The sequence below is a fragment of the Alosa alosa genome, chromosome 5 (assembly GCF_017589495.1).
Source record: "Alosa alosa isolate M-15738 ecotype Scorff River chromosome 5, AALO_Geno_1.1, whole genome shotgun sequence".
Lineage (NCBI taxonomy): Eukaryota > Metazoa > Chordata > Actinopteri > Clupeiformes > Clupeidae > Alosa > Alosa alosa.
This window is the reverse complement of record NC_063193.1, coordinates 6279642-6303875: the sequence shown is the minus strand read 5'-3', so window position 1 is coordinate 6303875 and position 24234 is coordinate 6279642. Positions and strand designations below refer to the sequence as shown.

The 24234-nt window shown below is 46.2% G+C and overlaps 1 protein-coding gene across 3 annotated transcripts in view; it reads left to right on the top strand.

Moving 5' to 3' along the window:
- LOC125294918 (transcription factor 7-like 1-A) overlaps window positions 1-24021 on the top strand; it is a 50155-nt gene extending 26134 nt beyond the window's left edge. The window contains exons 4-13 of one of the 3 annotated variants that reach the window (XM_048243987.1): window positions 5662-5745; window positions 15514-15649; window positions 16615-16717; window positions 17417-17500; window positions 19796-19933; window positions 20639-20801; window positions 21276-21383; window positions 21640-21691; window positions 22231-22275; window positions 23055-23140. In XM_048243987.1, coding sequence (XP_048099944.1) covers window positions 5662-5745; window positions 15514-15649; window positions 16615-16717; window positions 17417-17500; window positions 19796-19933; window positions 20639-20801; window positions 21276-21383; window positions 21640-21691; window positions 22231-22250 — 888 coding nt within the window. In that variant the 3' untranslated portion in view covers window positions 22251-22275; window positions 23055-23140. Of the gene's footprint in view, window positions 1-5661; window positions 5746-15513; window positions 15650-16614; window positions 16718-17416; window positions 17501-19795; window positions 19934-20638; window positions 20802-21275; window positions 21384-21639; window positions 21692-22230; window positions 22276-23054 lie in introns of all 3 variants that reach the window. The other 2 variants (XM_048243985.1, XM_048243986.1) reach the window with 2 other exon arrangements.
- The last annotated feature ends 213 nt before the right edge of the window (window positions 24022-24234 follow it).

The following is a 24234-nucleotide window of genomic DNA, read 5'->3' as shown; positions in this document are numbered from 1 at the left end:
CCCCAGCATACAAGCTACCATTCAGTGCACATTAAATGGTGTGGATTTTGAAGAGAGACTGATTTAATGGGATTGACATATTAAAATGAATTAAGAATAATCTGTAATTTGTAAATCTGTAAATTTAGCATAATATGAATTTAACTAGTACAAGAGGAAACTAATATTGAGTTTTGGTTGAATGTAGTTCTTGCCCTGAAGTGGTAAATGCTGGCAGTTTGTTAGAGAGCACATCTCGTCCTTGTTAAGAGAAAATGCCACCCGTGTGTGTGTGTGTGTGTGTGTGTGTGTGTGTGTGTGTGTGTGCCTGCACACAAATCTGTCGTCTCCTCACAGTGGGTCCAGCCAGAGCTGTGCAGCCCTCTTGGAGTTTGTTTATAAATGAAGTTAAGGGCACCTGCAAAGGATTATAGGAGCGCCCGAAGTCTATTGTAAAACATAATTGCAGAATTGAGTTTGTGTGTGTTTGAGTCTTTGTGTGTATGTGTGTGTGTGTGTGTGTGTTTTCCACCTACCCTCAGTGTAAACACCTTAAAAATTATGGGTGCTGTTGTGAAAGGTCCTTAAGCTTGGAGCATTTCTCAGCATCCAGCCCAGCCATTTCTCCAGGAATGAGTCTCCCTGACCAGTGTGTCGCCGGCTGGATCTGTTCGGCGTGTTCTGCGACTGGCCCAAAGACAGACAGCCAGACAGGAGAGTGTGCTTCTGACCACAAAGCCCGTTTGGCTGTCTTCATGTCTTGGAGAGCTCTCAAACCAAATCTTTCTGTGTGTGATTGTAGTTTGTGCTGTAAGAAAGAAGAAAATTAATTCGATAATAAAAGGAGATATTTACTGATCAAGCTCCAAATCTTTGCCTTGAGCGAGCGGGCATGCTACAGGAAAAAGTGAAAAAACAAGCTGCACTGCTCGACAGAATATGGGTTTTTCCTGCCTTTTCAGGCTTGCACACACAATCATGTCTGGGCAAGATACTGTATACAGACAGTTGCCAGTTGTTGAGAATGTTGTGTATGATTTGACATCCCAACCGCCCAACATCTTGGCTCCCTCTGTCTCTCTCTTTTTTGTGTCTCTGAAAGCTGGACATTGGCCGAGGCCACGGCGTGTCTCCAGAGAGAGTTTGTCACCAACTTAAACATTTAGTAAAGGACAGCAACCTATATATGTATTCAGTGCGTTCAGCTATCAGTTCAACATATATCTTCCATCATAGTCCACGCTGTCCACAGGGAAAGCTGAGGAGATGGCTGAGAGAAGGAAAGAGCGTGAAAGACAGAAAAAGAGACAGAGAGAGAGGGAAAGAGAGAAAGAGAAGGAGAGAAAGCGATATTTGACTCCGTAATGTGTGCAATATGGGGGCGGGACAGGCAAGGAGAGTGGTGTGATGATATCTGGATGTCTTTAAAATGGATGTCTGGCGAGCAGAATGGCAATTAGAAGGAGAAGTCGGTGTAGGAGCGCCTCAGGGCATGTTCTGAGTCCTGCCAGGAGTGTGTGTGTGTGTGTGTGTGTGTGTGTCTGTCTGTCTGTCTGTCTGTCTATCTGTGTGTCTGTGTGTGTTTTGTGTGGGAATGGGATGAGAGAGGGAGAGAGAGGGGTGGCGTAGAAGCCACACAGCGCCCGTGGAGGTACTTGGGTGATTGACACAGATTAGACAGGGAGAATCAGGGATCAGAATTGTTTTGCGTGTGTGTGTGTGTGTGTGTCTTTCCCCCTCCCCTCCTTGCTGCTCCTCTCCTCCTCTGCCACAGAAGACGGCCCTTCATTAGGCCAAGCTCCAGTGTGGCCCGAGCTCTCAGAGGACCCAATGGGCCCATGGGGCAGTGCTAGCGCAAGCGCCCCACTCCTCTCCTCTCCTCATAGCCCCTCACCCCTCTCCTCTCCTCATAGCCCCTCACCCCTCTCCTCTCCTCATAGCCCCGCTCTTCTCCTTTTTCCCCCTCTCCGCTCCTCTCCTCTCTGCTCCTCTCCTCTCTCCTCTCCTCTCTGCTCCTCTTCTCTCTCCTCACCTCTCTCCTCTCAGCTCCTCTCCTCTCCTCTCTGCTCCTTTCCTGATAGTTGTGGAGCGGGTGGAGGCCCCCGTCATTCAGGGGGACCCTGTGATTTAGCGCCCAGCCGCAGGGGAAGAGAGGATGGAGGTGGGGGTGGGGTGGGGATGAAGGGAGGGGGTTGTAGAGTGGGTGAGTGGGAAGAGAGCTGATGTCAATCCCAAGCATTTCCTGTCTTTAGGCTGGGGAAGGCTTGCTTCTGCAGCCCCTCCACATACACACACACACACACACTCACACACATTCACACACACACACACTCTCACACACACACACATACGCACAGGCATATACACACACATACGCACAGACATACACAGACCTACCTCTTTCCAAACATCCAGCTCCTTTCATCCTCCTCCCACTTGCCCTCGCTGGCTCTTCTAGTGGTCCGGTGGTCCTCCAGCTGCTAGGAAACAATACCCTCAGCCCACTCCACACGGCCCATTCCTGAAAATGGACCCTTTTCCCTCCCTTCCACTGTCTCCCGTTCTGTCCGTCTTTCTCTCTCTCTCTCTCTCTGTCACTGTCTTTCCCTCTTTCTGACTTACACTCTCTCTCTCTCTCCTACTTGCACAGACACACACACACACACACACACACTCTTTCATTTTTTTCCATTCTTTTTCCCAATTCCCTCTCTAGTCTTGTCTTTTTTTGCCTTTCCTTTCCCCTCTCTCCGGTCTCTATATGTCTTGTCCATTTTTAACCCATGGCCTTCCAAACTTCCTTCCTGCGAGCCGAGTCATGGTGGTGCACAGCGAACAGGCTGACCTTCTAGGGGGGGCCGGTCATCCTCAGGATGTCATGAGAATGTGTTTTTGTGTGCATTTTGCAAGGGGACAGGTCAGAGTATTTTCTACATACCATTTAAAAAGCCATTTGATTTGGTCCACTTTAAAGCCTCATGTTATTTCCCACCCCTTTTCAATGGATATCTTAAATCCCTGTGTATAAATATCTGTCAGTAAATATCGCAAATGGAGATTATGTTATGATTTGGCCGCAATCCGACTGGGAGGTAATAATGTGGTTTAGTGTTATTTATCCAGGGTGTGGGGTACACGTCCTACACACATGAACTACGGCCTCACTGGAGCTATGTGCCGGGGTTTCCTGGAAGCATGAATCGGCCAAGGTGGCAGCGAGCGCGAGCGCACTTTATATGAGTTACAATTAGGGCTGTTTTTCCAAATTAAGTAAGAGCTCTCCTGTGATTTTAGGCATGTGCATGAGCTGGATGGCTGGGGGAAGAGATTGGACTGGTGCTCGGTGTGTTTACCACTGGGCTCGGGATTTGGGATTTTTCGAAGTTGGAGCGTTTTGTTTTTTTGGTAGTTTATGTGTTTTTCCCTCTGTGTAAGTGTATGTTTGTGATTTTATTTCGGGGGGAGGGGGTCGGCTGTCAGCTTGGTTGTAGACTGTGAATGTGGGTTGGTGGGTAGGTGGGGGTTCAGGAAATGAATTCCGAATCAGACCGGCCGCCAGGCAATGCAAGAGATTGCCGTAGTGTTCTATAACGAGAGCCAGTCCCACAGGTGGACCAAATTAGTCACAGACGTGCACGAGCGAGGGGGAGACAGTGGAACTCAGTCTTTCGCTCGGGCTCAGGCAACACCCAGCCAGCCAGCCAGCCAGCCAGTCTTTGCCTGACTGGCCGTTAGTGCAGCCCCCCCAACACACACACACACACCGCCAGTGCGGTCGGTCTGAGTAGTTCAGTTCTTCAGTCTCCGTGAAGGGTGTGATCTCCAAATCTGTCCACTCAGCGAAAACGAGAGCGCGTCGTGCCCAGCACAACACCTCCCTGGAAATAGGGGAACACATGAGACCGGTGGGGGTGGGGGGCAGGGTGGTAGTGTTCTCGGGGGCTCCCTACACTTTGGAACAGTAAAAAGAAGCTGTGTGGTTCATTTTGGAATCCTCGGCTCGGGTAAAAGCAAGTGGCCGTCCATAGTGCTGCTGAAAATCTCCCCTGTGTCCAGCGGGTTACTCTAACCAGATGACCAGATTCCACTCCTCAGCCACATAATACCCCCGCACGTTCACCATGACTAGAGTCTGAGAAGGTTCCTCCAATCCAGACCTCCGTGGAGTGAATACTCCGAGTCACTGAGACAAAAACGTTTGTAAACCCCGGCTTCCCATACAAGCCCAAATGCACATATCAATTCGGTAGTTAAGCCCCATCTTGCGTAAGCAAATGCTCTTGCTTGTTTTGCAGGTAGTGCAGTTGGTATGAGTGAGTCAGATTTGCAGGAAGGGGTAGACTTGTGTACACACACACACACACACACACAAGCTGCTTTCAGACCCAGTGGATGTCAAGCGGTTGGGCCATATATCTGAACAACATAACCCTCCTAGTATTTCGGACGGACATTATGTAAATGAGCTTGTGTCTAAACAAAGCAAAGAACATGCGGAGATTCTGTTCATGTGCGTGTTCAACCACACGGAGATTCTGTTCATTTGCGTCGGTGTCGTTCACACATATGACCGCATAATGTCAGCATGTTAGCATCATATCTAAATCACCCGAAGGGTCGGACCTCCATTTGACAAAGCTCCGTATATACTACGGAGGACGTGTCTGAAAGCAGCTACAGACACACACACACACACACACACAAATACACACACACACACACACACACACACACACACAAAATACACACATACACACACACACACACACACACACACACACACATACACATACATAGCCACACACACACAGTGTCAGCCATCCCCATCTTTCCTGCTGGATAAGACCTGCCTCCAGCTGTTTGCCCCCATTACCCCTTGTCCCCTATATATACAATCCCACGAATGTATATTTTCTGTCACACTCTCTCTCACACACACACACACACACACACACACACACACTTAAACTGACAGATGCACACACAAACACCTGCCATTGCCTCAGTGGTGTACATTCTCTCTGTCTCCTTTTCACTTATTCACTTGTTATCTCACGCTCATTGTCTTTCTCTCTCTCTCATACATACACACACACACACACACACACACACACACACACACACACACACACACACACACACACACACAAACAAACCACTTGCCCCTCCCCACCTCTCAGTGGATGGGAGTCCACAGCTGGACTCTTGTAGAAACACATTCCCCGACAAAACCCGATTTCACACTTCTGTCACTCCTCTTATTCCAGCCCCAAGTGCATCTTACACACACACACACACACACACACACACACACACACACACAGGTGCTTGTCATAATTGTAATTCTCATCTGTTGCTCATGCTGTTTTTTTATATGTTATTAGCCAAATCTTATTTGCTACACACGGACTGAATCATGCTTTCTCTGTGAAAGAGATCCATATGCTGGCCCTTTGTGATAGTCGTATGAAATGATCTGATTTAGTTTGAAAGGGAATTTTCCAGTCTGAAAGGTCTGACCAGAGTTTGTGTGTGTGTGTGTGGAAGATCTCTTTCAACAGTCATACTTCATGCACCTCTGGTCATATTACGTTTTGCAGGCTGTGAGTCAGTCTGCTGATTTATCTCAGTGTTGGAAGTCTACGGCTGTCTGAGTCTCTCTCGATCTCTTTCCTTCCTCAGTACCTGCCGATGAAATGGCCTCTTCTGGACGTCCCAGGAACAGCCGCCCTCAAAGACTCCCGTTCGCCCACTCCTGGACACTTGGTGAGTCCACATCCCTGGGTCCACCACAAAGCCATTTCACTAACACATGCCTCCAGTGTTGTCTCTGTCTACTGAACAATACAGTAGTCACCAACATGGCATAGTCTGGTTCACATCCCTGGCTCACATGACGGCCTCATAATGACATAGTAGCCGACGTGAAGTGGGTAATTTTGTGTCTGTCTGTCGCTGATGGCTGGTCCTTTTAGCAGTGCTGTGTGTCAGCAAGTGTTCAATGACCAAGTGTGGACGTTAAAAGGGAAATGGATCTGGGAAAGCATCCGTGAGAAGACAAGACCAGATGGGCTAAAACAAGTTGATCTTAAACCGCATGTATTTCTTTTTGAGTTTACCTCACACACACACACACACACACACACACACACACTCTCTCTCTCTCTCTCTCTCTCCACAGCCTCTGACAAGATTCCTCAGCGGTAACGTTGCGTACACCTGCTGCTCACGTCGCACACTGCGCTGGGCTGTTAGACGGGATTGCTTGTTTTTGTTTTTCCTCGTTGACCTCACAGGACCTGGTGTGCTGAGACATTTTTTCACTCCTTAGGCGCCTCAAGGAAGCGTCTGTTTGCTGATCAATCCAGATAACCCTCCCACACCCCTTTACAACAAAAGGAGAAAAAAATGTGGATTTGAAAAATCTTAAAATTAGTTTTATCTGTATAATTGTAGTTGTTTTCTTTTATTGATTTAATTATACTATTGTATTATACCTTTTTACCTTTTTTATGATAGCTATTTGTGCTGATATAGAATTAAACTAAAACCAACAACAACAACTACTACTACTACAAGGCATAAGGAGGAGTTCAGAAAAGGCTTGTGCTGTGTAGTGTCTGTTTGTGGTCACTTCCCATATCTGGGGTAAATAGTGTGCAGTAATGCGCTCGGCCCGAGACTTGAATCAGACTGCCAATCAGCAGCCTACCCTGATGACCCTTCCCCAGTGCCAGACAACAAGGCGGAGGTGAAAGAGGGACATCAGTTCCCCTTATTAACCCAACCACCAACTCCCACCAACCCCCTCTCCCTCCCCATGAAAAAGGTTGGCGTGCGGTTTGCAACATGCTCTCTGAGACGTCCTTTCTCTTTTATGGGCCGTGCGTCGCGGCCTCGTAAATCCAATGATGTGCTCGACAAAGTCATCATTGAGCCGCGTCCAGGGAGGCTGATGTCAGAGGCGGTGACTCGATGCCGGCCAGACACCAAAGCTAGAGTGGAGCGGTCAGAGCACTGCCACCACCAGCACCACCACCACCACCATCATCAGCAGTGACAAGACAAGACAACTCGAGTCGGATCTAGTCTAGTAAAGGCCGCGCGCGTGAGTCACTCCCACCTCAATTGGCCGCCAATTAAGGTTATTTTATTACAATAAGTGCTGACCTCCTGCTCACCCTGCCCTCGCCCTATGTGGAGCTTTTGTCCCGGGGGACACTGGCCGTGCTGTGCCACGCTTGTCCGCTGCCAATGGAGTTTGATTTTATTTACTTAATATATAACATTATAAAATGCATGCACTCGCATTATGCGGACCGCGGCGGAGAGAGAGAGAGGGGGAGAGAGGGAGAGAGAGAACGAGAGGCTGAATAAGAGGCAAGCGTAATGGGAATTGAGTTAGCGTGAGATGAATGGTGGGCATTGAGGAGGCTTGGACGCGGCGAACTCTTCCTCGTTTGGCAAGCCTCCATGCCGCTGCCAGCCATTGCCTGCTCTCTCTCTCTCTCTCTCTCTCTCTCTCTCTCTCTCTCTCTCTCTGTGTGTGTGTGTGTGAGTCTTTTGCCTGGTTTGGAAAAAAGAAGAAAAAAGCAGACAGGGCTTCTCTTTTATGACGACGACCAATCGCAACTATTTACTTAACCTTCGTGTCACTGGGAAGGTCATTCTGCAGCAACATCAGACTCGCGATGACAAACCTGAATAGAGACAGATAGGTACTCAAACACAAACACAAATATATACAAAGGCCATGGCCAAGAACTTGCTGTATTGTATGTGTGTGTGTGTGTGTGTGTGTGTGTGTGTGTGTGTGTGTGTGTGTGTGTGTGTGTGTGTGTGTGTGTGTGTGTGTTTGATAGCCTCTCCGGTGCCGTGAGAGTCTAGAGATGTTTGCTCCTCCACTGCTTTCAACAAAAGTTTTATGAAACATAGAATCCAGGAAAAACAAGTCAAGGTTAGGTGCCGTTGAAAAGGTGCGCGCTTCTGTGGGGGAGTCAAAGTGAGCGCTGGAAAGCTGGAGAGAAAGAGAGAGATGGAGATGACGAAGGTGGGTTCATAAAGAGATGGAGAGAAAGAGAGAGATGGAGATGACAAAGGTGGGTTCATAAAGAGATGGAGAGAAAGCGAGAGATGGAGATGACGAAGGTGGGTTCATAAAGAGATGGAGAGAAATAAGGGAGAGATGAAGACAAGGAGTGGGAGTTTGAGAGAGAGAGAGAGAGAGAGAGAGAGAGAGAGAGAGGTGAAGACGGTGATCATGAGCTGGAAAGGTGAAAGGGACGAAAAGAAAGAGAGAGAGAGTGAGAGGAGAAGAGGGACAGATGAAGACTAGCAGTTTGAGAGTGAGAGAGAAAGAGAGCAAGAGAGAGGGAGAGAAAGAGAGAGAAGAGGGACAGATGAACACTAGCAATGTGAGAGTTTGAAAGATGTACATAGAGAGAAAGCGAGAGAGGATAGGGGTGCTCTCGGGGGCCTGGAGGCTGTGTTTGCCCCTGTTCTAATGAGAGAAGCGGGACGGGCCAGGGAGAGCAGAGCCCCGCCGGCCCAGAGGCCCTCTGAGATGGAGCCGGCCGGCAGAACAAGTCGCAGAGAGGAGGAGGAGAGGTGGAGAGATTGAGGGAGGAGAGAACCAGCACTCCTTTATTTAAAACAGGCGTGTTCCGCATTCGAGCCCCGCGATACGGATCACATCAGTGAGATCTCGGCCCATTCAATATTTATGATGACTTGATATGCAGACATTTTTTCTCCCTTCACTCTTTTCCTCCATGTCCTTTACAATCTAAGGGAAGAGGGGAAAAACTAGGAGAGAGTGAATGTAGGCCTCCCACATGTCAAGTGAGCACAAACTTGACAAAAAAGAAGAAAAAATACTTACACTTTTCCACTGTCTTCACTACTTTATGAGGACTTTTTTAAAAGCGTCTATGAACTGTTTGCCTCAAGCAGAGTCTAGGTTTAAAAGCTCCCTGTGGGGTCCTTCCTCACAAAAAAGAAGCTTTGCTTATTACTCAGGCAGGCTTCAGGCAGCCCTAGCACACATCACCACTAATGTTATATTCCAGTTAGGGATCGATTCCATAAGGTCAAGCTTCAGGCTTGTCCACCATCACCCATACTAGCCGTCATTAAAAAGTCATTACGGTATCTCCCTTTTTCTAAAACAAACCGTGGATCTGTTCATTATTAATTTTGTTTATGCTTCTTGTCTCACATATACACACACACACACACACACACTATATATATATATATATATATATATGTATATGTATGTATGTAACACACCAACACATCAATTGCATGGACACACGCACAAAAAACACACACACGCACACAACAAACAATAGTTGAAAGGAGACGCCTTTGGATGTCTCTCCTGTCGCTTTGCAGATTGGGTCCATAAGGTCTGTATGGTAATTTTGGAGGGGTGGTTGTCTGAAGCACTCAATTATTCAGAAGACAGGTTTGTTTAGCATTCAGGGTTGTGTGTGTGTGCGTGTGTGTGTGTGTGTGTGTGTCGTCTCTGCATGTACTCACACACATGTGTACACTAGAGGGAAGGGTGATGAGGGGCTGGCCAGTTGAATTAGACAGAGGGGAGTGGGTGTACACATACATTCACAAACACGCACACACGCACGCGCGCACACACACACACACACACACACACACACACACACAAACTGGCACACACCTTTTATCTACCCTGAAGCTACTGTGTTCAGAGGGCTGCCTCTTCATGAATAACACATCAAAGACGCCAGCGGGCCAGGTGATGCATTGTGGGAACCACTGGCCATCAGCTGTATGTCAGATGCAGCGGGAGAGATCTGGCCAACAGGAGCCTTTAATACCAGGCGCAGTCCGATACGGTGATAATGAAATCATCAGACCCTTTTTGATTTCAGCCTCACCCCCTATGAGTCGCTCTTTTCTGAGTAGTGGTCAGGATTCTAAAGCTAAAGTTGTGCACGTGTATGCATGTGCTTTATATCTCCTTAAGTCACACTGACATCAGTCCAGTTGGGACTGGTCTCCTTTTGAAATGCAGCCCATGCGTGGGACTGACCGGATTAGCATCCCCGGGCCAAGATCACATCTGTGGTTTGAAATGCTGGCAGTGAATATTAGCATGAACTGTGGTTCTGCTACTGTTTTAGCACTGGTGATTCGTAGCATGATGGCTAGGTTAAGTGTCTTAAACGATGTGTTGACTTTAATCCGTATAGCTGTTGTGAGATGCTGGGATTTCATCCAGACAATCCAGCTGTCATGATATAAGAGTGTGTTGGTGTGGGAGAGTGAATATATCTCGTGTTTGTGGTCAGGCTGTGGGAAACCTTAAGTGCGTCCTGAGTGTTTTTTTTTTTGTTGTTGTTGCTCGGGCCGTCAGGTTGACCAACACAATGCTGCTGCAGTCCCAGGCCCTCGGGCGGTGTGTCATGTCTGCGTCCACTGCGCTTATTCAATTAGGAGCCCTGCTGAGGTCACCACATAGCTCTGTTTAAATGACCTCAGCAGTGGACACGGGGCTGGCATTCCGATGACATCCTCCAAACTGAGCCACGTTTCCGACCGGGTTGGTAATGTTTTTTTCCCCCTCTCCTCCTCCTCCTCTTCCTCGCACAGCAGCAGAGGCGAGACCAGCCTTGTTTCAATTCTTTGTAGACTATCTTCCCCTCCCCTCCATCCTTTGTTCTTTTTAAAAGCTTGAAGTAAACTCTGTCCACTTGTCTCTAGCAGAGAGAACAGAGAGAGAGAAGAGAGAGAAGGAAGAGAGAGAGAGAAAAGAGAGAGAGAGAGAGAGACCTTTTGACTGGGTGACTCCAGAGGCTTTGGCTCTTGTTGCATAAGACATTGAACAGCCCAAAGCCCCATCAGAAAATCAAAGGCTCTGTGGAGCACAAACTGCATACTGATCCCCCCCCCCCGCAAGACTCTGTGGAGCTGTGAAGTCTTACTCCTGTGCTGGTGGAGGAGAAGGGGATTGGGTGGGAGGTGGTCGGGTTGGACAGGATGCATCAGACAGAGCCTGGCTTCAGCACATCCGCATTCACCACCATCCCCCCCAACACACACACACACACACACACACACACACACACACACACACACACACACACACACACATACACACACCATCATCCTTTCCCTCGTCTACCCCTCAATGCCCATTCCCATAGAACAGTTATTCCTGGATCCTCTGTGTCTGTCTCTCGCACTCTCTCATACTCTCATTTGCCCTGTCTCTCCTTGTATCTCTCTCTCTCTCTCTCTCTCTCTCTCTCTCTCTCTCTTTTCTCTCTCTCTCTCTCTCTGTCTTTCACACACACACACACACACACACTCCCCCACCCCTTTGACTTAACCAAGGTTGACAGACAGAAGTTCTCTGGTGCCAAACCAAAGTGAGGAGCGTGTGTGAGCTTGCCATTCTTGTTTCCGTGTGTTTGTATGTATGTGAACATTGTGTTGCGTCCTTGACGGATGACCATCTGATGACCGGAGTGGTCTGAATTATGGTTGATTATGAATTTGTGGGGTGTGTGTGTGTATGTGTGTGGGGGGGTGAGAAGGAGCGCACTCCTCTAAACTGAGATGCCACGGCCGTCCCACTCTTCTCTCCCATCCGTTTCCTGTTGGAGATGACAAACATGGCTCAGATTCCCCGGCGTGCCATACATTCTTTTGACTCCTTTTCTCTGTGATAGAGAAGATTCAAAACGTCCCACTCCCAAAGTGGACATGCAGTACAAAGACACCAAAGTACAAACACACACACACACACACACACACATACTTTTTTTGCTCCATCTTTCACTCTTTTCTCTCTTTCTCTTTCTTTCTCTCTCACACACACATACTCACACACACACACACACACACACACAAACAGCTGAGACAGGGGGTATTCAGTTTGTCCAAAGCCCTTTTCCCCATCGGCTGTTTTCCTTGTAATTCATCTCAAATGTGCAGATCCAAAAAACATGTTTGCTTGAATGAGGTCCACCCTGCACCTCTCGAACTCGCCCGCCCCTCCGCCTGCCCGCCTGCCCTCCTACACTGGCTGGCTGGGGAGAGGAGATGGTTTTCTTAGTATGGCTCCAAGTTTCACAGCCAACTGCTGCCCTGGCACCTTTGTCCCACCTGACCGAACAGGTCCAGAGTGGCCGGCCAGCCAGGCACCTGGTCTCGTCTCGTCCACCCCCTTGCCTCAGCAGATTTTTGTGCCCGCTCGAAGTGCCCAGGCTGTCTGTTTATTTGTGTGTGTATGTGTTTTGTGTGTGTGTGTGTGTGTGTGTGTGTGTGTGTGTGTGTGTGTGTGTGTTTTCATTGTCGTGATAAGACAGCTCTGTGGTGATCTTATTTCCGTGATGGCGGTCGAGTTCGTAGGATGGAACTTAGTCTTTCTGTTTTCTTTCACTTTAATGACCTTTTTTTTTATTTCTTGTTTTTGTTTTATTTTAGTCATATTTTATTACTATAATATTTTATAATTTCCATTAACAATTGATTAACTGACAATTATGATTTCTTAACTAGTCATCTTTTGCTATGGATTTCCCATCCTTATCACATAAATATTTTCTCTTTCTGTGATCATACTCCCTTCATCTTCTCTATCTCTCTCCCTCCCTCCCTCCCTCCCTCACTTGTTCGCCATGGTACACATACCCAATATGATGTATGTACCATCTGGTTCCAGGTTTCTCTCTTTCCGTCCTGTCACGTACACATGCATGTTGTTTTATTTCAAACTCAGCTTCTGTTACACATGTTTTTCTTGTTACATCTAGCTCACAGATCACGCCACGTTGGTCAATTTGACTGAATTAGACCAAATTACCAAGCGAAACATACCAAAAAAAAATGAATAATGGATACTTTGGATCGTCAAACTTTTTCTTTTTTTTTTTGTTTTGTTTTCTCAAGTGAAACTTGATCCAGCTGTTGTAGGCAGCTCCACTCTGACTTGCATTGCTCCTTCCACCTTATGTTTAGTCCTTAGTGAGTGATTTCTGAGGTAAAAACCCTAATCAAATCCTACAGCAGGCTGCTCCTTCATTATATTTACCATGGAAAATCATTGTCTGACTTGTTTTGCCTCAAATGTCTTGCCGTAATGGCCATCTATATAATCTATACTGCACGCATCTGCTGTGCTCCGTCCCACAACAGATATTTTATGCCGGTGGACTGCAATCCAGACGGTTTCTTTCCCCCCTCTCTTTGCAGTCTACAACATATATTTTCCCTCTCTTCCTTCCCCAGGCTCTAGTTGATTTGTGTGAATATCACCCGGAGCCTGCTTGAAATTCCGGTCCAGGCGCCCTGGAATAGGTGCTACCAAACTTCAGAATCAGTTTGAGCGCTAACGCGTGATGACTGGTGTATTCCAAGTCATTAAATATTGATGGTCATCATTTCCAAGTCTTATTGAAGTGTTGCCCAAAATGCGCTGGCACCACGGTCTCGGGGTCTCCGACTGGAATCCGCCTGCGCTGCGCGCCATCCATAATGCAGGAGATTGTTCTTTACCTTGACAAGCGAGTGGAGGAAGTCCTGGATGCCGTGGCACAAAGGCCCAGCCCAGGCTTGGCCAGAGGAGGAGAGGAGGAGAGGAGAGGGGAGGAGAGGAGAGGGGAGGAGAGGAGAGGAGAGGGAGGAGAGAGAGGAGAGGAGAGGAGAGGAGAGGAGAGGAGAGATGGAGAGGGAGGGTGAAAAAACAAGTTTATATCGTAGATTCCCTGCAGAGCGAGATCAACTAAGACGAGATCCACATTGATTTCCTTTGTGTGCATAATGGTTGTGTATGAGTGCAATGCTTGTGTGACTCTCTCTCTCTCTCTCTTTCTTTCTCTCTGTGTGTGTGTGTGTGTGTGTGTGTGTGTGTGTGTGTGTGCCTTTCACAATGATCACAGCACTCTTAAAAGGAGAGTGTGCTTTTTGTGATGGAAAAAAGGATGACATGTTCACCAAGGCTAAAGGAACAGGTTGCAATGGACCGTGGGAGAGATTACTTCCTAAGCATTCCCTTACCACATCATCCTCATAGATTTCACATATCCAAAATGGGTGATCTGAAAGTATAAACTGAACTGTCGTATCAAATAAAGCAATTGCGTCATTCATTTGGACTAGCCTATTGTTTACTGATTTTTTTTTTTCAGAGTTAATTTTAACACATGTGGAGAGGGTGGACATTTAGAGGTTTGTTTAGTTGCTATGTTGTATCGCTACTTCCCTTTTGCTTAGCCCTGGCATTTGTTGGTCAAAAGCAGTCTTGTGTTGCCTGTTAAAACAAGCCTATCCTTCTCCTTAACTGACTGACAAGGAAGCGTCAGCACAGGCTCCCCGATCAGTGTGCTTATCCCAGAAATCAGTACCACCACCATGATTACAGGTACTGTTGAAGGACCCTAAAGGCCCTACACCCAAAATCCGTAATAATTTTGCATGTGTGTTCTCGGTCTGTCAAATACAGAATGCTGCAGTAGGAAAGCTCATTCACTGACACTATACAGATCGAATCTGGTCCAAAAACTTTTTTGACGGACAAAAGTTTCGGATTTGGTGTGTTCAATGTGAGGTTGTATTTATTTTTTTAATCATGTGACAATTTCACATGATAAAGAATACAGACTCGGCATGCAAAGGCCTTGAGGCTGAGCTCTTCCTCATCAGTCTTTTGGGGTGCCTCAGTTCCCCTGGCAACGACAGCGGAATTCCAAGAAAGAGAAGAGAGGTGGCGAGAAACAAACCACCAAGATTTCAACCCAGTGCACTACACCGCCTGGATGCCAGACCAACATTGGAGATGAATGTTTGAACGGCGTACTATCAACATTGTCGGTGATCATGCCGGACAACATCTGTAGAGATCTCATTACACACACTCACATGCATTACAAACATCAAACGTCACAATTAAAATGCGGAACAAATTCAATCAGAGCTATTAGAACCGATTAGAACGTCTGATAGTTGTGGATGCTGGTCCTCTTTGTACGTGCAGCTAAGTGGGTTATGTGTGATGTAGGTTATGTTGGTATGATCTCTGTTTCCACAACCCCTCTTGTTTTGCCTGTAGGCTTGAACAAACAGTTCCCCTCTGCAGTAATGGGCAGTAATGTTCTTGGCAGGCCGGAGCAATCTTGCAGTGTTCCTTGGTGGAGGTCCAGATTGCATCATGGGGTCCCGTGTCTCTCACACACACACACACACTGCTGGTTGTTTACCAGATACCATAGCACCACTTACTGTCTTGAGTCCTCCAGCTGTGACTGAAGACCCACTGCTCCCTCGCAGACTTCGAGTCTACAGTGCATCAATGTCAAGTCATCGTATTGTTGTTTTCACTAAGCATCTTTGTGCAATGGTTTGTCTGATGCACATTTCACCATAGATGTTCTTTCTCTTGTCCTCTCTCCCTCTTTCTTTCATTCTTTCTCTTTCCCTTTCTTTCTTTCTTTTTTTCTTTCTTATCTTTTTCTCCCTCTCCCTCCTCCCTCCATCTTCCTCCTGCAGTCCAATAAGGTTCCAGTGGTCCAGCACGGGCACCACGTCCACCCACTCACGCCACTCATCACCTACAGCAACGACCACTTCCCCCCTGGCACTCCGCCCTCACACCTGTCCCCAGAGATCCTCGACCCAAAGACAGGTTTGTGCTAGGCCCAACACGCACACACACACGCGCACACACATGCACACACACACATGCACATACACACACAGTAATACTGGTTATGGATTGGGCTAGCAATACATAAATCTTACTCTGGCTTATTTACAAAGTAGATCCAATTTGTTGGCCGTATCACACTTGCATATTAATTCACCAAACTCGTTGTTTAGTTTAAATGAACTGTCATGTTGCATCCAAGCCTTAAATTGAAATACAAACATTCAGAATGTAGCAACATTTAGCATATGAGGATGGTGGTTTTTAGCTAGTTGGATGCCAGTAGGCCAAGTAAAATAGCGATGTTTCAAAGCTAAGGTTCATCAGAATCCTGCGATATGCCTGCTTGACAATGGGAGAGATGTAACTAACGACTGGCCTTTGGCCATAGCAACCATCCATTTAGAACTAGTAATGGCAGTTTGTCCTGCAAGTTGAGAAATTAGTTAATATGTGTCAGAAAAAAGTAGTTCTACAAACCAGACAGTTTTAGCGATTAAAACGTTTAAATTATAACAGGAAATGAACACAACGCATGTGGCAATAGTGGAATAAGCAGGATAATGGACTCCACGGTTGTCTCTTAACAGAAAATAATGCACTTATGAGGTTTAAACCGTAAGCTCCGCTGCGCATCGGGCCGTATTACAACCTCGACCGTGCATTATTTTCTGTTAACAGACCACCGTGTCGTCCATTATCCCTTAAATAATGTACTCTTTTTTTATTTGTATTTGTGTATGTCACTGTGCTTTGTGTGGACATAAAAGCAGAAAAGGGGAAAGGTTGTGAAAACCTCAATTGAAATTGTTGATAAGAAATCACATTTGTGTATGTCGTTGTGCTTTGTGTGGATGACCTGAAGCAGATATCTGGTGAAAGGTGGTGAAAAGTTTTGATGTTGTTGATATGAAATCAAGAAAACCGCTCCCGTTTTCTTTTAGGAATCCCACGTACCCCCCACCCATCAGAATTGTCCCCATACTACCCCCTGTCTCCTGGAGCTGTGGGGCAAATCGCCCACCCCCTAGGATGGCTCGTGTCACAGTGAGTCATGAAAACATAACACATTCTGCCATTAACAGTACTGTTGTGCTTATAATTTCATTCATTTCTTTCATATATATCTTTGTTTTATACATACATACATACATACATACATACATACATACATACATACATACATACATACATACATACATACATACATACATACATACAGACATGCACACATCTTATACAGTTTTGTGCATTTGTTGGGCATAGTTATTTTCTATTTTCGGCGTAAATAGGAAACATCATATTTAGGTATTTTTGGTTTGCTGTACTTTGTATGTTGTAAATTGATGAGTACAACAACTATACAAAATCCATGTCATTTTGAAAGCATAACCACTTTACAACATAAATGGACTGCATATGCTTTAATCGACTCCTCCAAGCCCCCAAAGTGCTTTACAATGTCATGCCTCACATTCACCCATTCACACACACACTCATACAGACCGATGGCAGACAGCATAACAACTTTACAACATAACTTTTTGCACAGTACTGTATGTATACCACTATTAGCAATACTGTGTATGCACTAGGCTAACAATACTTAATGGCTAAGAAATCATAAATCTCACCCTGGCTTATTTACATTGACTGGGTTTCTGTAGTGTGAATGTGATGCTAATGCATAATGCCGTTGTGTAGTAGTCTGAAGCACTGATCGTCTGGCTGTCTTTGCTCTCTCAGACAGGGCCAACCCATGTACTCCATCCCTCCCGGAGGGTTCCGCCACCCCTACCCAGCACTGGCCATGAACGCCTCCATGTCCAGGTACAGCCACTTCCCTACCTGTCCATACTACACACACACAGACACACACACACACACACACACACACACACCTCTGTTTGGCGGTTGCCGAGCAGACGGCTGTGTGCACCCGGTCGCGGCCCCCTGATTCCGATTCAAATGTATCAGCCAGCCGTTTGGGAGCAGGAATTAAAAGGCATGAAGCGGGAAGCGGCCCAAGCCAGTTGGGCCGCGCTCAGCTATGAGTGGATCGCCGCGCATTCCTGCTCTGTTTTCACGGCTAACAGGGACCTAATGTGGCTGAACAGCCAGGCGTGAAATGGGACCACGCCATGTGTTGATCTGGGATGCTGTGTGTCTGTGTCTGTGTGTGTGTGTGTCTGAACACAGATGCTGGGAAATAGTAGTGCATGCTTGCAATTGTGTATGTCTGCTGGCCATAGGGCATCGCCTGCAGGAGAAGCGAGTTTGCACTCACGTGCAATAAGACCGCTGTCTTTTCTGCAGTGCAGAGTACAACTCTTGTGGGAAACCAGCTTCGGCCTGAGTTGAATGTTGAGTGTCTCTTGCTCAAACAACACACACACACACACACACACACACACACACACATGCATGTGCACACATGTGTGAGTGCACACTCACACACACATTCACACAAACACACAAGATGAAAGCCTGGTGTAATGATCAGGAGGAATCAAACTGCCTCAAAAAAGTGAAAGCTCCCATGTGATCTTCTCTGCAGCTCTATTCCAATGGGAGAGATTTGTACAAGTCCTTACGGTGTGTGTGTGTGTGTGTGTGTGTGTGTGTGTGTGTGTGTGTGTGTGTGTGTGTGTGTGTGTGTGTGTGTGTGTGTGTGTGACCTGAAATATTAACACCAAAGTCTGTGGGCAATCTGACACGGAATTCCTGAGTGTGTACTGAATGTGCACTCTATCAGTCTTTGTGCTCTGATGCTAACACATCCCAGTTGTAAGGGCAGACTTCAAAGTAAATAACCGATATGGTTTGATCCTTGCCATCGCCTCTCTCTTCCGCAATGTCTCTTAGGAGTTATAGTAGTTGTTCACTTCCTGAATTTATTTAAGTCTTCCACATTTTAGGACTTATCACTTAAATCATAGAGATGTAATGTCATTCTTTTTTCATTATTGACACTGTTGTGGAATACATATTTGCCAAATATTTACAGAAAAATGTTTCAGAGTATTTTTGCCAAAACCACAAGGTGACCGGCCGCACAGGCATCCACCCTTAAGTATCACTTCTTAAATTTCAAAACGTCTGAAAATCACATTTAGATAAACTTACAAAGAAATATACTAAGCTAACTATATACTGTACATACATACATATACTGTATATATGTGTGTGTATGTGGCTTGGCAAGTTTTTTTTTTAATTCATTAATTCATTTATTTATTTATTTATTTTGTATTATTATTATTTTTTTTATTTTTTTTACTTATTTTTATATATTTATGCTAACTAATAGTTCATGGTTACCTGTGTGGGAACTGATCAAGTAGTCCGAGCATGCTGTTTGCAGAGGCCAGTGTAGCTGGTGTGCTGCTGTGACTAAGAGGAACCAGAGAGCTTGTTCATGACAATGCCTCATTGTGCTGGCCTCTGGAAACTGGGAGCAGAGTGTTGGTATCTGAAGGCGTCCTGTTCAGGCTGCCGTACAAGACGTTTCCGTGTTTTAAAAAAAAAAAACAGGAGGGGTAAAGGAAAGTGGTTTCATGTGTCTGCTCCCTGCCGTCGCTGTGGCAACAGCACCCCCCGCCAGCTGTGAAATGGGGTGGGGGGGGGGAATAAAGGGGCTTTTGATGAAGTCTTTATTTGGACAAAATCTGAAATTCGTAGCGCTTGATGGAAATGGGGCTTTTTTGCTGTTATTCTAGTCTAGACATCCCATTAGGCCTCTCCTGCTAATGTTGACATCAACAACTCGGCTGAGACAAAAGACAAAGAGGTCTAGTCTCCGACATAGCCAGTAGTGGGCCAACAGCGCTGGACTCTTTGGGCTTCACTGCATTGTGTCTGGACCTGTAGGGCAACTGGCTTGAGTACTCCCTAAACACCATAGCCCAGATATTGTAAAGGATTGCATGTACATTCACAGTTGTTAAGCAGATGTACATCCAAAAGCAACTTGTATTGTACATGATAAAAGGTACAGATTTTCTGAGGTTGAATGCTCCCAGGTAATGAAGTGTGTTAACCAGGTGTTGGTTGTGTAATATTCTACCAGGTGGACACTGAAGAACCAGATCCTATTTGACCGTGTGTGTGTTCTCCTCCTTGTAGTTTGGTGTCGAGTCGCTTCTCTCCACACATGGTGCATCACCCCCACAGTCTGCACCAAACGGGTATCCCGCACCCAGCCATCGTTTCGCCAGCCATCAAACAAGAGCCCAGCGGGGACCACAGTCCAGCGTCACATTCGTGAGTATCCTCCTCCCCCTTCCTCTTCCTCCTCACCAGTACCTGCTTTCAGCCTGTTTATTCTGTGACTGGGTCTTTGTTTAGGTGTCATTTGTTTATCTATGTCATTTTGTTAGTTTGTTTGTTTTAATCTTGAACTCATATTTTATATATATATATATTTATAGATTTTATATATATATATATATATATATATCAATACCTTTTTGTCATAGGCATAACATAGCCATAGGTTCTGATATTATCAGATCTGATTAGATCAAAGCCTACTGCTGCTACTACTTTGTTTATGTGCCAGTCTCTCACTGCATGTTTTTAAGATGGTGATAAATGGGACAAGTTTTTGAAAAATGTTGCTGTTGTAATGGTTTTTCTAAATGTTTTTCTAAATGTATCAATTGGATGATTGTGACTGGTTGCCTGCTGATGGTTTTAAATTCTCCAGATTAGGAAAACATAATTTGCCTAGTGTCTCTGGCAAAGTGCCTAAACAACATCATTCACTGACTCTACCCGGCAACGTTGCCAACATCGCCATCGTCACCTTTACACCTTTTGCATTCATGATGTGCTAGTGTGATGAAAAGCTGTTTTCAACCCCTGCAGTTTAGGCTTTAACATAACACTGGGCTGAACTCAAGGCCGTGCACCGAGTTTCACTGTGTGACTGACTCACTTGCCCGCCGTTGTCTCGATGTTGCTCAGCAGGAAGTCACCGGGGCCGATGAAGAAAGAGGAGGACAAGAAGCCGCACATCAAAAAGCCCCTCAATGCCTTCATGCTCTATATGAAAGAGATGAGGGCCAAGGTGGTGGCTGAGTGCACCCTCAAGGAGAGCGCCGCCATCAACCAGATTCTCGGCAGAAGGGTACGTAAACCGACAGAGAGAGAGAGAGGGAGGGAGAGAGAGAGACCCAAGTGAGAGAGAGAGAGAGAGAGAGAGAGAGAGTGTGTTTGAGTGAGAGTGTTTGAGTGAGAGTGTGTGAGTGAGAGTGTTTGTCATATCTGAAGTGTGTTCCCTGAGGTCATGTATGTGTATGTGTATGACTGAGAGATAAATTGTTGTGTTTGTGTGGGCGTGAGGGAGCGCGCATGTCCGTGTATGTGTCTAATCTGAAATGTGTGTACTCTGTGAGCATGGGTACGCCTGTAAATCTGTGTTAACTGTATAATTCAGAAGTGTGTGTGTGTGTGTGAGACATGTGCAAGAGAGGAAAAATGTGAGATGGAAGAGTGTTCCACAGTGTGCAACGTATGTGTGTGTGTGTGTGTTTGTGCGTGCGTGTCCTCGTAATCGTTTGTTCACTCACTGACAGCAATGCTGCCTTGTTTACATCCGTAGTGGCACTCGCTATCAAGAGAGGAGCAGGCCAAATACTACGAGCTGGCGAGGAAAGAGCGACAACTGCACTCTCAGCTGTACCCAGGCTGGTCGGCAAGAGATAACTACGTGAGTCCCCACACTGTCACCCACACAACGACAAACGCATAGCACTTCTAGCCAGTCACGGTGGCAAAAACCCATCTCTCAACAGTTCTACCTTTCTTAAGAGCACTCCAAATTATGCTGAGGGCAAAGTTCAAGGAGTACCTCTTAAGCATATAGTTTTTTCAAACACCTCTTCCTCGAACATGACTTTCAAGACTTCAGTCTTCATTTTTTCCACGCTTTTACTTATTGTTCTCTCTCTCTCTCTCTCTCGCAGGGCAAGCGGAAAAAGAGGAAGAGAGATAATAAACCGGAGCCGAAGCCTGAGGGTAAGAGGTTTCTTACTGTCTGTCTGTCCCCTCAGCGCACTGGGCTGAACTTCCTCTCAGGGGCTAAACCTTGTTACCCTCGCAGCAGACTCTTTGAGCTTTAGGAGTGCAAAACGGGCCTATAGATACTCAATGTAATCCATGAAGGAAATCCTGGATGTTTGTGGCTTGTAAAGTGTATCTAATGTCATTTTCTTTTTAAGTCTCACACAACTGAATTGGATTTTTCAGCCTCCGAACTTTAATGGTCAAATTATTGCTCTTCTCCCTTTGGCCTAAAATCACTCTGCAGTTCTTTTGATCCACTGCACCATCTAATGGGGGAGATAGACAGAATCAGAAACCAATCACTGTCCAGCTTTTAACTCCTTTTTTGTTTATGTGTTTATTTATGGCTTTCTCCTGATTTCGAGTTCAGTGGGTTTTTGTTTGTTTGTTTGTTTTGTTTGTTAATTCCCAGTTAGGTTGTCTTTTTGTTCCCGGCTAACTGCTAGCTAACTGCTAACTCCTCTCTCCTCTCTGCGCTCTCGGGCATGCAGCGTATGAGATTCAGTGCTAACAGCGGGCTGTCACAGGCTGGGAGGGTGAGTGCAGGTAGCGGAGCCAGAGTTGTGAAAGTGGCCATCCTCTCTCTTCACCTCCCCAATGACTAGGTCCATTTCCACAAAAGCCCCTCCAGAGCCATTTGAATGCTGGCATGCTTTCACATCACTCCATTACACACACACACACACACACACAGTGAGTCACATAAGGCCATGTGTACCATGCAGACTGGCAGTCCCATAATTGATCACTTAAAACTGAATCACAGCAACTCCTCTGGTAAGCTGTGAAACATCGGACACTTGTACTGGAATGACCGTTTGCAAAAGTTACCGGACCCATTATCCGTTCACCCATCCGTCTGCTGTGTGGGCTAGGCTAAGGCTTGCTACCATTCACTGTGTGTGTTAAAGCTGATGGGAGGCTACTCATTAGCAGAGGTGGGGAAACTCCAGGTCCTCCATCTCCCAAGTGCTGCCATGTGTTTTTTTTCTCCACCCATGCCATGCATCATGCCAGCTGAGCTCATTCACCAGCTCCACCTCCTGGTTTAAGAGCTGCTGTTCCAGTAGGAAGAACCATATGGTTGACTCGGGATACTAGTGTGGACTTCATGTCTTTGCTGAACCTGGAGTTTTTCCGACCTCTGGTTATCGGTTGCATCTTACAAAAGACATCTAATGGCTGTGTGTCTATAAAGTGCAGCTACAGGACCACCTTTCCTAATTTCCTTTTACCTTTTTTGTTCTCTCTCCCTCACTCTATCCCTCTCTCTCTCTCTCTCTCTCTCCCTTTCCCTTGCTTCTTCCCCTCTTAGATTTCTCGGCGCGCAGCAAGAAGCAGTGTGTGCAGTACCTCCCGCAGGAGAAGACCATCGACAGCCCGGCGTCGTCGCACGGCAGCATGCTGGACTCGCCGGCCACTCCTTCGGCGGCGCTGGCCTCGCCGGCCGCTCCGGCGCCCACCCACTCCGAGCAGGCCCAGCCCCTGTCCCTCACCACCAAGCCCGAGGGACGCTCCCACCACCACCATCCTCACTTCTCGCTCCCGGGGAAGCCCCCTTCCTCCTCATCCACATCCTCGTCATCCTCTCCATCCTCCTCTTCCTCCTCCATCTCCGCCTCCCACGCCGCTCTCTCCCTCGCTATTGGTACCTCGAGCAGCCAGTCCACTCCTCACATCCTCTCCCGGCCAATCCCCTTCACTTCCCTGCACCACTCCCTGCTGTCCCCGCCTTCCCCGTTCCACCAGGCTGCCCTGCACTCCCACCATTTGCTTCAGACGCAGCCCCTCTCCTTGGTAACCAAATCAACTGAATAAAACTGCAAAAGCAACTCTTTCTCTTTTTTGTTTCTCTTCCCCTAACGGGTTTTAATAATGCTGTATATTGCTTTTTACCTTTTTAAATAGCCATTAGGTCAATACTTTTTTGATGATGAAAAGGAAATAAATATTATCGGTCAATATTTGATCACCTCCTTTTCTGCCTCTCTTTACGAAAACAAAATGTATTTTTTGTAAAGTTTACTGCAGAACTGGCTTCTTATTTGATGCATTTATCCATTGAACTGAACTACTTGTATAAAAGAATAACATGTATCAAAAAGGTTCTTTAAAAAAAAAACAACAAAAAGGAACAAAAAGACCCCTTTCCTTTTAGCCGTTTAATATTAGTTATGAGTTTAATTCCTAGTCCTGGTAAACTATCACAGCCTTTGCAACAAACCCTCTCCATTTTGAAGTGTGTGATATTGATAAATAAACATTGTACATTGTTTCTTAAAGTCTGTGCCTTTCTCGTTCTTTGGATGTTTTCTAAGTTGGATACTTAATTAATGTTGTTCATATATTATCTCCATTATTGTACATGAGGGTGAATTAGATTTTCAATTTGCTTTGAGCAATAATAATTTCCTAAGCATTTAATTGGACCATTGGGACTAAGACTAAGTTGTAAAAATGAGAAGTGCCTCAAAGAAATCAATTCAGCTCTTTAA